Source organism: Cynara cardunculus, assembly GCF_001531365.2.
Source record: "Cynara cardunculus var. scolymus isolate 2C chromosome LG 1, CcrdV1, whole genome shotgun sequence".
In the NCBI taxonomy this organism is placed as follows: domain Eukaryota; kingdom Viridiplantae; phylum Streptophyta; class Magnoliopsida; order Asterales; family Asteraceae; genus Cynara; species Cynara cardunculus.
This window is the reverse complement of record NC_037528.1, coordinates 21,981,748-21,994,672: the sequence shown is the minus strand read 5'-3', so window position 1 is coordinate 21,994,672 and position 12,925 is coordinate 21,981,748. Positions and strand designations below refer to the sequence as shown.

At 35.8% G+C, this 12,925-nt stretch overlaps 1 protein-coding gene across 1 annotated transcript; it reads right to left on the bottom strand.

The window, feature by feature from the left end:
- Positions 1-3,371: 3,371 nt before the first annotated feature.
- On the bottom strand, positions 3,372-8,004 carry LOC112514726 (ubiquitin-NEDD8-like protein RUB2). Its single transcript, XM_025121329.1, has 3 exons — positions 7,812-8,004; positions 6,863-7,122; positions 3,372-3,660 (listed from the first exon to the last, which is right to left on the bottom strand). Exons 1-3 carry the CDS (start codon positions 7,902-7,904, stop codon positions 3,546-3,548), a joined length of 468 nt encoding a protein of 155 aa, XP_024977097.1. The 5' UTR covers positions 7,905-8,004; the 3' UTR covers positions 3,372-3,545.
- Positions 8,005-12,925: the final 4,921 nt, after the last annotated feature.

Genomic DNA, 12,925 nt, shown 5'->3' with positions numbered 1-12,925 from the left:
TATTATTTAGGGGCCGTTTACCAAACATTTACCAGGTAAGTGCTTACGGGTAAAAATTTAACATTATTATTTTACTTATCGGGTAAAATTTTAGTTCACAAAAACGATATGGTATGCAACAATTTACCCGGTAAGCGTTTACCGTGGTAAGAGTCGTTGCCCTCACTTACCGGGTAAGACTCTTGGTCCTTGTCTCGTTCTTACCGAGTAAGGGGCAGTTTACCAAACACTTACCCAGTAAGTGCTTATCAGTAAAATTTAACACTATCAGTTACCTACCGGGTAAGATTTTAGTCAACCAAAACGATATCATATGTAACAATTTACCCAATAAGCGCTTACCATGGTAAGAGTCAAGTCATCGCCCTTACTTACTGGGTAAGACTTTTGGTCTTTGTCTCGATGTTACCGGGTAAGATTCTTGGTTCTTATTATATTCATTCGATAAGATAATGTGACTTAGTAAGCGCTTACTCGGGTAAGCGTTTGGTAAACGGCCCTTAAGATTCTTGGTCCTTATCATACTCATCCGGTGAGGTAATGTTACTTGGTAAACGCTTACCCAGGTAAGAGTTTGGTAAACGGTCCCTAAAATAAATGTTCAACAATAAGTTTATTTGAAACACACATTTTATTAAAAACAAGGTTCACATATGTTAAGTTTATGTAAAATACTAAAAAGATCCATGGCTTTAAACTTCCGATTGCGTTTTAAAGGTACCGATTGTTTAATGACCAAAGAGAACCAATCTCATGGCCGTGCCCACCTCTAGTTGCAAGGCTTGCTAGTGATCCATATACATGTCCCAAACCATATACGCTGCATTTGATACGAAAAATAAAACAAAATAAATAAAATGATCAATTTATCAAAAATAAGTTGTTTATATATTTTGATTAATTTATCTAATTTATTAAAAGGCAAAATGCGCAAAATAGGAACCTACTTTCACAAATTTCTTTATTATAGCATTCTACTTTCAGTTTTTCTTATTACAGCAATGTACTTTCAAAATATTTTTTATTAGGGCATTGTACTTTAAAAAATTTACCCATTATAGCATTGGGTAACCTGTTACCTTTTGAACAGGTTTTTCTTTGTTGACGTGGCAAATTTAAAATGACATGGAAACCATGTAGGATAACATGTTACACATGGATATCCTACTTGTCATTTAAAAAAAATTAATGTAAAAAACAATTTTTGAAAATGAAAAACCTTCATCCCTCTCATTGTTTAGACAGTTCCTTCTCTTCCTCTTCTTGATGACTGTTCATTCACCCACAAACCCTCAATCCCTCAATCCCTCAATCGCACACATCGTGTTCCTCTTTGGCCTAATCGACTCTCACCATCTTCTTCCTGATCAAATTTAAACCCTAATCGACTCAATCTCATCGCTTAGATGCTTTGCATCTAGCGCAAACGCTTCTGTTGCTTTGACACAGGTGAATGTTGCAGTTGCAGCAGGATAACGGTCAATAAATGGAATACGAAGGCACCACGAGAGTAGCTCGTCTCCGAAGAAAGTTCCGGACTCCAATATGCTCGTTGCAACCATCCCTCGATTTAGCCATTGACTTCTGTTAACTCGTCCATGAACTACAAACACCATTCTTTGGACCGGATCTCCTTCTCTGATAATCTGTGAGGCTTCAAGTACAAATGTTTTGTTAACTTAATTTTTCGAAACAACGTGCGCCTGCACTGTTTATTTGTTAGTTGGGTTTGTGTGACGACATATATATACATATATATATGTCTATATATGTAGTGGTGTAATCTTAAGAAGAACCTGAAAGACATGAGACCCCAAAGAAGAGAGTGGAAAATAGTTGCAGCTGATGTGCAGCTTGTGTTGGGTTTCACCGCCGGTAAGATGGGTCTCGGTGGGGCGTGTGTAAGTGTGTACATGATAAATGGGAGGTCGGTAGGTTTTGGGTAATGGGGTCCGGTATTGTGTCGATGGTTAAGAGAAGGCAAAACTAAGGTGATAGTTTGTTTTTTTTAAGAGGTGCTGAAGTTCGAAGTCTTACTTTTGATTAATAAAAGATGGTGTTGAAGTCTGAAATCTGAATCAATAGTAAAGTAATTTTATAATAAAGTAATTTTGAAAGTACAATGCTGTAATAAAAAATGTCATCTCAGCACTATCGTACAAGTGTACAGCCTACGTGGACGATGAAGTGGCAAAGAAACCTGGTATAATAGGTAAATTTAATTTAAAAGGTTACTCAATGCTATAATGGGTAAATTTTTTAAAGTACAATGCCCTAATAAAAAATATTTTAAAAGTACATTGCTGTAATAAGAAAAACTGAAAGTAGAATGCTATAATAAGGAAATTTGTGAAAGTAGGTTGCTATTTTGCGCATTTTGCCCTTTATTAAATTATAATAAAATAATTATTTTTAAAAGGACAAATTACATGAAAAAAATAACATGCTTTAACTTGATTCCTATTTTGGGTAACATATTTTAGAACTTTTATTTTGGTACCTAAAATGTAAAGTTTTAAACATTTAAGTACTCAGATATTGGTTGAAGGATTAATCGGCTATCATGCTGATGTGTCAAGTGATGTGGTATACAATTAAGTATCATTTACTATTCAATCCAATTTCATCCCATTACTCGTCACATTAGCATGGTAACAGGTTAATACTTCAACTTGTTACCCGAGTACCTAAATTTTTAAAATTTTACATCTTAGGTACCAAAATGAAAGTTTTGAAAATACATTACCCAAAATAAAAATCAAGTTAAAGTACGTTGTTTTTTTTCATGTAATTTGCTCCTTTTAAAACATATATCACTAGAAAGTTTTCGTCAAAAAAATTAAAATAACATCAAAATAAAAGACTTATAGTTTTTAATCTTTATTTTATATATTTTCTATATTATTTTTTATTCATTAATATTTAATAAAATTTAAAAAATGATTAGAATGTAAAGCAAAAGCGTATTCGGCGTTTTAAAAAAGAATTGTTATATTTTAAGGTTATATTGGTAAAATGTAGATATGTTCCACTTTGTCCATGGAGGGGTGGAACACTCATGTTCCACTCTATTCCCTATAAAAGTGTTGTCAAACATGGAACAATGATCTATGTTCTATTATGTCATGAGCAATGTACCAAATGCACCCATAGAGAACACAAAATGCAAGCCTACTCATTCACCAACTGGTTTCATGAGCCATAGCTGGCTCACCTGGTAGGTTGATCACGATGGTCCCTAGAAATTAGACAATTGGTTCAGCCATCCGCAAAGACCCACCATGTTTTTGTTTTCACATATAGCATGAAAAACCACCTCCATCAAAGATTTCAGGACCAGGGAACATAAAAAAGAGGAGACAACATATTTCCAAGCCCTCAAAAAGCAATGCAGAATAAAATGCACCAAATCTCAAGTATAAATACAAATACAAATCACATTGTCATGGGGCAATCGACGTCTCATTATGGACCCACATGGAATATATCATCGAGTGTGAGCTCAATTATGTAAACTTTGATAACATAGCATTAGCAGGCATCTTTTAAAGATTACCACCACCTCTTAATGCAAGAACTAGATGAAGTACAGACCCCCCTTCAATGTTGTAGTCCTTTGCTGTTTTGTCATCTGCAAGCTGTTTCCCAGCATAAATCAGCCTGCACCAACACAATTCATTTTAGCCCCATTTCCTGCTGTTTAACACCCTTACAAAAGTACCATCATTCATGATCTAATCTTCTAGAAGCCTTTTCATTAACTGGTGCAATAGTTAAAACATGTATGTCTTAACAATTAGTTAAAAATTCATGATTTTAAATCAATGCAAGGACAAAAAATGAGTTGCTGATTTCATGAGCAAGTAAAATTGCTGCATATCTTCTAGTGCATGACAGGAAGATAAGAATTGAAGTTCATGCTCAAGCTTTCACATGTTAGGACTGCACTCGGGTACAAGCATGTGTTTTTGTATAAGGCATATATGTTAGTCTTGCAGCACTCTAACTATGGACTCAATCAAAACCAAAAATGATCGCAGGTATGACCTAAGCACCTTAGCGCCTTGTGTATGCAAAATGCCAATGGTTAGAAATATTGCTAGCAAAAATTTCAATGTGTAAACTGAACTGCACAACTGTAATCAGCGCCCTTCACCAAATGAAATAATGCTAGCAAAATTTCAATCTTATCTGAGTCGCATTAGTAGCATGACGAAATTATACATTTAGAAAAGTAACAGTGTCAAAATAATATAGAATCAAGGTTTACTTGTCATAGGTTTACATAATATGGAGATAATCATAGTATATATAAACTACTTATGTTTAGGCTCACTTAGGTGATTAAGCGCTAGAAGGTCACCTGACCATATAGCTCTGACACTTGGAACACTGTTCCAAAGTCATTTGCTTTGAGATGTAAAACTTAAGAAAATCTATTATCGCTTTTATATGTAAATAAGCCTATCACTGGTCTATAATCGCTTTCATATGACAAGGGAGTCTCTGCCAGTCCAGTCATAAACAGGTTCGAATGGCCCAATCAGTTAACATGAAAGAAACCTGAAAAGAGAAACAGCTCTTTTTCTGGCACTCCACTCCTTCAGTCACATCACCAATGATAGCATAGAGAGAGAAAGGGCAAAGTTACTCTCAATTTTAATGAGTCACTCTTATTGTTCATCACAGAAAATTATATGGTAATTCAGAGAGAAACAACACGGGATCACTTTAGCAAACACTAGTAAACCTAGATACTGCTTGGATTTAGTTTCAGGACGATGCTATTCCAATATAATCTATTTACAGTCAGGTCATCTAAAACTATCCAAATCAAATCCTACAGCTACAAACCCTTTTCACAGATGTAGGCAGAAGGCTATCTTCAATTTTATGATTCAACCAAAATAACCCAATTTTTAATCAGTAATACCAAAAAACTAATATATATTGGTAAGGGATTAAAGCAAGGAAGAAGATACTCTCTCTCCACCCTTTATTCTTGTCATCATCTGTGACCTGTGTATCAAAACCCTATTCATACTCTCTAGTCCTTACACCAGCAGCTGTCAGCACTATCTGCCAATCCTTTATAAGCCACCTCTATTGGAGACCCTCATTGCTAACAATCTACTAATTCAACTCAATGTGTGTTTCTCTTCGTTAAGTGCATCAGGTTCAAAACAAAAGGAGTTTGAGGAAGCAATTCATTTTTACTCAAAATCATCCCTCTTGAATATTCACTTGATATCAATCTGAGGTTGTTTCACCTTTTGTGATTGAATAAATTATTAGTAATGGTTTCTCAATATTTATGCAGTTTCAAGTAAATCATGTTTAGATTTCCTTCTTTGCCTCCTTGTTCAATACATCATCACGGCATCACCACATGACAATGAGGGAAACATTTCAGATTTCAGTTTCAAGTTTGTGTTTGGATTTTCTTCTTCTTTGTCTTCTTGTTCAATGCATCATGACCACAAGACGATGAGAAAGATATTTCAGATTTCAGTGCATACTGAAATGGTTCAATTGTTATGAAACTTGAGACTGAAATCAGGGCAAAGGTAAGGAAGAGATCACTGAAAGTGCAGAGAGTTTAATATTCCTTTTTCTCCCTAGCTGATGGATATAAGATCAAGTAGCATCATCTTTGGAGCTGGGTTATTTTGGTCACATTGTAGCATTTATAAAAAATAATGCCTGTTGTGGATAGATAAGTAAAGAATTGACAGTTGTTAGGTAACCGTCTTAGCCAATCCTTATGTTATCAATATGATTAATTGGTACTCCATTAATTATAAATTTAGTTGCAAATAGTTGTATGTATATCACATATAGTCAAAACAACTTATTCATCATTTTGCACTCAAATTCAGCACTGAACCCTGTAGCCCAACAAGCATTTTTGTGTCAATCAAACCAGTTGTGACTCATGCCTCATACATGGGCTTTTGCATTCTTCTAGTTTTATTTTGTTTCGAGTCCCAAAAATGACCTAGGAGCTTCTGTCATTTCAAAATTTTGAAATGTACCATTTACTTATAACCGTTTTCTCCATTCTCCATGATGTGGATCCCACCTCTATTTCCCCTCACATTAAGTAATTGATACCCATTGTCAAATCTTTATTTCTAACCAAAACATATATAAATGGGGTCCAAGAAATGAAGTTGTCAATGGACCAAAAGAAATCCTGCCTAAATTTTAGAGCAAAGAACAAAGAAGGGACTTTGAGCAAACACTTGCTCAGCTGTACCGCTAAAAAGGTGAATGCTGAGCAAAGAAAAAGATACACAGAGACCAATACTATTATAACTGTTAGAAGATTCGTTGGAACTACGATGAAATTAAAGAATCCTAGTGTCTAGAGCTACCATGTATCAAGTATAATAGTATTTAAAAGATGTATATGATATTTTTTTGCTAGCACTTTGCAACTTAGCTTGACCCTACAACAGTGTGAGTTCAACTGAGATGATCTTAATAAGTGGATATGGTTAGTTCAATATGGGATACACTATAAAGCAATGCATGGACTGCATCCAAAATTGATTCCAGGTAGGTAGATTAAGTATGCATCAACTATTTCATATTAAGTTCTTAAATCTTAAGGGTGGGTAGCAACAATCAATCCATTAACATATACTACTTGAATACCTTAATAACATATAGAGTGTATTTTTCTTTTCAGATATTCTATAAATTCATACCAATCAGCAACAAATTGAACTTCCAAAAAGTTATAGGATATCACCAGATCATTAAAAAATGGATCTTTTTGTTTGTTCCCTTTTTCCATTCGAAAAGGTAAGAAATGTTTAATGCAGTTGATTAATGGTGGAGCATAAGAAAGGTAAACCTTTGCTGCACCGGAGGGATTCCTTCCTTCTCTTCAACTCGCTCCTTGATTCTATCAATTGTATCAGTTGGTTCAATGTCAATTTCAATTTCTTTCCCTGTAAGAGTCTTAACCTTGATCATAGTTCCTCCTCTCAGTCTTAGAACAAGATGGAGTGTTGACTCTTTCTGGATGTTGTAATCAGCAAGTGTTCGTCCATCCTCTAATTGCTTGCCAGCAAAAATCAATCTTTGTTGGTCTGGAGGGATACCCTCTTTGTCCTTCAAAATGCAAACAATCCATGGCTTATCACCTACTCTGAAGCAACAAACTTACAAGAGCATTGCAATTAATCCACATAATTGAGAGGAGGGATGAAAGCATATCGAAAGTAGTTAATCCTCCTTACAACAAGGAATACAGTGAGTCCCTGCCTAGAGAAGCACGGGAGAAATGAGACACATCACTACCATATCAACAAAAACCAACTTTTATACACATCTACACCAAAATTTCTCTGTTTGCAACATAGTTTGTATAGGACATGATCAAAATCTACTCCAAGTTGCACAGAATTCACAGGAGTACTACGTTGACGAAGCAACACCAAGAATATTGAAAAAGGGATTACATGAATCGTTAGAACTCGATAAGCATAAAAATACACCCTTTTTCCAAAATAAACGAGCCGACATACTCTTAAACAGAAAACACACAAGACACGAGTAAAATACATGTGATCACAACAGATAAACAAGATGTGATACGAATACGACCCTAAATCCACCTAAAAAAAACTCTGTATTACAAATATACTCAAAGTAATCACGAAGTATCAAAACCCTAGTTCTATCATCTTCAGTACTGGAAGCAATTCGAATTAATATCAGAAGTATCAAAATCCACAATTGACCATTCAAAACGAAAACGTCAAGTATGAAAAAGTTATATCTGTGTGATGGAATGAAACCTGGATCTTGGCTTTGACATTGTCGATGGTGTCGCTACTCTCGACTTCGAGAGTGATGGTCTTCCCGGTTAGGGTTTTGACGAATATCTGCATCTTGTTGAGAGAGGTGGGTGGTGTTGGATTTGGTGGATACGAGTATTTTTTTAAGCAAGCATAGGTAAGCCCAAAAAGCTGCGTTTAAAGGACGCGGCCGCTTTGACTCGTATGCAACGATGCTTATTCTCTCTCGACCATCGATGATTTTGACCAAAACCATACCCTTTTTTTTAATCAAACATATTTACAACCGTTTATACAAAGTTTAATTATAAAATTATTCGTCAAACTGCATATGACTTTTATATATGATTATTATTTAATTTAATTAAATATAAACTAACTTTTTCAATATTATAGGAGTTAATTACATCATTGGCACTCTGGTTTATTGGCTGTTATTATCAAGGGGTCGTTTATCAAACGCTTATTCGGATAAGTGCTTATTAAGTAATGTTACATCTTCGGATGAATATAGTAAGAACCAAGAATCTTATCCGGCAAGAGCGAGACAAGGATCAAGAGTCTTGTCCGGTAAGTGAGGACGACGACTCTTACCATGGTAAATGCTTACCGGGTAAATTATTGTATACTATGTCGTTTTGGTGGACTAAAATCTTACTCGGTAAGTACATAATAGTGTTAAATTTTACCGGTAAGCATTTATCGGGTAAGTGTTTGATAAACGGCCCCAAAGTCTTTTTGATGCGTTTGTTACATTCTTGATACCTATGATATGGAGAGAACATATGGTTCTTTCTTCTAACGAAATCTGTTAATCCAGTTAATTCGTGGGGGTATTTTTGTCTTGTTATTTTTTTTTATCTTTTTCTAATATATTTTTTAAATATGTATCTTTTATTACTTTTATATTATCTTTAATACATATACACACACAACACAACACAAACTTAGAGACTTTGTCTCCGTCATTGATGTTGGAGACACATGTTGGGAATGTAAGTGAGGTTAGAAGTTTATCCTCCATTCCATATTGGTAGGTAGAAAAATATTAGGGACTGTTTGGTTGTCTCTTAATGATGACATTAAGAGGAAACCTCTTAATCGATAAGAGGTATAAGCTGTTTGGCAAAAAAATAAGAACCTCTTAATGATGACAAAATCCTCTTAACGATTTAGGGGTTAGGGGGCTCCTAAATGGTTCAAATGTATCTTCTTTCATTTTTTCCCTCTCAACCCTTTCCAGCCACGATCGTTCCTCCTTCCATCGATCTCGCCTCCCATGACTCGTTCCTCCTTCCACTCAATCTCGCCTCCCACGACTTGCTGATGTGTCGTCCGGCCGCCTTCCACATCCTCCTTGCTGCTGCGTCGTCCGGCCGCCTTCCACAGCCTCTTTGCTGATGCGTCCTCTCCTTATTGCTGGTAAGTTTTTCGATCTCGCTTCCTTGTTGATGCGTCCTCTCCTTGCTGCCTTCCACAAACCCAGTCAACCATGGCAGTAAGTTCATATTTCTTCATCTAATCTTATTCATATTTCTGATTATCTTGCTGCTGCGTCCTCTCCACCTTCCACAGCCTCCTTGCTGCTGCGTCCTCTCCGACTTCATTGGATCATACCCACGGCGGATATTCGTTCAACCTACACGAATCATGGCAGTAAGTTCATATTTCTTCATCTAATCTTATTCATATTTCTGATTATCTTGATGAATTGTACAGTACGTGTTTTCGATAAGTCTAGGGTTTGGTTTAGGGAATTTAGCATTTCTCTTTGGAAATTGATGGTGTTTATTGCTTATTTCATGTTTGTAACAATGTTAATGATGATTGGATTACCGACATTTTGCAATTTCTTGAGGATTTGATACTGATATGAAGAAACAACATCTTTTCTATATATCCATTTAGAATTGATTGTATTTTGCACCCGATGTAATTGTATGTTGGTTTATTCAGTACTAAATTACCAGGGTTAAAATGGTAATTTGTTGTCATTCAGAGAACAATTACCGAACAACTTTGTTTCATTCAGCACTTAACCATTTTGACCTCTTAACTATTCTAAATTAAATCATTCAGCAACTGTCAAACAGTCCCTTAGAGAGTCTTACAAGGTTTTCATCTCAATTGGGCCTTGAACTTCTTGGTGGACTCATGGTGGGGGTCATGAGTGGAAAGTCCAATACACACATGCGTGGCCGTGGTTGAGGATGCGGGATTTGCGAAAGTGGCGCGGGAAGGCGCACTTTGCACTTCTCACGCCACATCGGATATAATTATCTGTTTGAGGAATTTACGGTTTATCTGTTTTATAAACCGAAAATCGGATAAATCAATTTTATAAAAACGTGTTAAAATCAGTTAGAGACCTGGTTTCTATCTGATCTTGATTTTTGGGGAATTTTGGCGTGATCATCGGGTGTTAACCAGTATAAATATTGGGTTAAACCACCTTAAATCACACACCAAAAAATCGTTTGCTCTCTCTCAAACTTCTGCCAAAATTCGTGTGCTCTCTCTCTCTCTCTCTCTCTCTCTCTCTCTCTCTCTCGTTTTTCCTTCTTCAATCAGTAAGAAACTACCATCAATTCTGCATCCACCTTGTCTTCGTTTTCGTTATCAAAGTTGTTGATAAACGAAACTCAATGCTGCATCAAATTTTGGGGCTTTGCGACCAGTAGACTCACAACATATAAGAGTGGTCGTATAAAACCTTTAAGGACATGTTTTTCCGTGCAGATTCTGATTAAACGTCGATTTAAATAGGTTGGGTTTTAATTTTCGTGTACTGTATTTATTTTTTGTTCACTAAGTGAACAACTCTGCTTCTACTCCCTTCTTTCATTGAATCTATCACGGAGAATAGATTCAATTTGTGTGGTATTGATCGGTTTGAAGAGTTTTTGAATTTCAGATATTAAAATTACCGTTTTTATTTATAAAAGTTTAATTTTTATAGTCTTTTAGATTAACAAGTTAAAATTGTTTATAAAGATTAAAACTTTATTGTTTAATTTATCCAATCTTGATTTTTTTTTTCAACAATCTTAAAGGTTTTATATCAATGGACTCCATAAATTACCGAATCTTAAACCAAGACATGATGAAACTCAAGAAATTCGACGGGATCAGTTATACCCGTTGAAACGACAAAATTAAATTCATGTTGATGGTTGTAAAACTTTACTATGGTTTGGATCCTAACCTCCCTCTCATTCCCGAAAATCTTAACCATGAAAAGAACCGGATAGATAGAGAATAGCCGATCTTGAAAAACTGAGAATAATCCGCAAGCAAGAAGAAACCCTTGCTTGTTGACATATAAAAAAAATGCCTTTGTCAGATCGGCTGTATGATATGTATTCCCTAATTACGTGTCCAAGAGGACTTTAGAAAGCATTGGAGTAAAGATATAAGTCACGAGAAGATGGTACAAATAAATATCTTGTATGCCAGTATTTGAGATTTCAAATGGTAGATGATAAACCGACTCTGGAGCAAATGCATGAGCTCCAAGTTTTAGTAAACAAACTGAAGTCGCTTTCCATACTTATTCCTGAAATTTTCCAAGTAGGGGCAATCATAGATAAATTGCCCCCATCTTGGAAAGATTTTTCAAAAAGAATGATGCAGAAATCCGAAGATTATCTTTGGATGATTTACTAAAACATCTTCGAATTGAGGAAGAGGCACGTAATCAGGATAAGAGAGCAAATCTCTGTTGAATGCTAACAGCGTGTAGGCTGGAGGCACGGGTAAGGGAAGGGTCGGAGATCCAAATAAAAAGTAGAACTTGAGTCCACAAAAGAAGAGCTTTAAAAGATCCGGACATCAATCAAATTCATAGCAACATTTCAAAAGGGTCGGAAAGTGTCACGTTTGCGGAGAGACGAGACACTATGCTTGTGAATGCAAGCACAAAAAGTCTGAACCACCTGCTAACTCTATTGAAGGAATTCAGCACCTTGTGGCGAATCTCATATGGAGGAGATTGATATGGTTTCAGAGGCCTCGACAAGGATCGTCGCCGGAAGAGGAGGATGGTACTTGGATTCTGGAGCCACTATTCATGTTTGTGACTCCAGGTCTAAGTTTGTTGAATATAGACCAGTCCGAGATGACAAACAAGTGATATTAGCTAACAACGGTCATGTTGATGTCGTTAGAATGGGTATCGTACTACTGAAATTCACTTCCGACAAGACCGTCACTCTCCGAGATGTTCATCACATGTCTTCTATCAACAAGAGCCTCGTTTCTGCAAGCAAGCTCAATGAAAACGGGTTTTTGAGGCAAGAAAGCTCGTGATATACAAGAGGAAGACCTTCATTGGAAAGGGATACTACCAGCTGGGTATGTATCGCCTGAATCTGAGTGAGGATGATAATGAGGAGGCCAGACCTAGTGAGTCAGTAGGCAGTTATGTGTTAGCCTCATCTGATGAAGTTTCTAATTTTCCATTTCCACAATTGATGTAATTCCCAACGTTATTAATGAAGTTAATTCTGTGGATTATTTTGTTTGTTATATTTCTTTGTGGTATAAACGTCTTGCTCATACAAATGTAAGAAATATTGAAAAAAATGCAAAATAAAAGGTTAATCAAAATTGACAACCAAGATTTTGGAAAATGTGAAACTTGTGTATAATCAAAATTTACAAAGAAACTTTTTCCATCAGTTAAACGAGACACATCAATTTTAGAGTTGATTCAATCCGATATTTGTGAACTGAATGGAATACTTACCCGAGGAGATAAAAAAATATTTCATTACATTCTGCAATGACTTCAGTCGGTTTTTACATGGTTATTTATTACACTCAAAAGATGAAGCTTTTGAAGCATTTAAGTTATATAAAGATGAAGTCGAAAATCAACTCGAAAAAAGAATCAAAATACTTCGATCAGACAGAGATGGTGAACATTTCAATAGAGAGTTCGACACATTCTGCGAAGAAAATGGTATCAAACATGAACGCATCTCACCATTTACTCCTCAAAAAAATGGTTTGGCAGAACGAAAGAACCGAACCCTTATCGAAATGGTCAACTGTATGTTGAACCAATCAGGCCTGCCTATCAATCTTTGGGAGAAGCTCTGTTAACTGTTTGC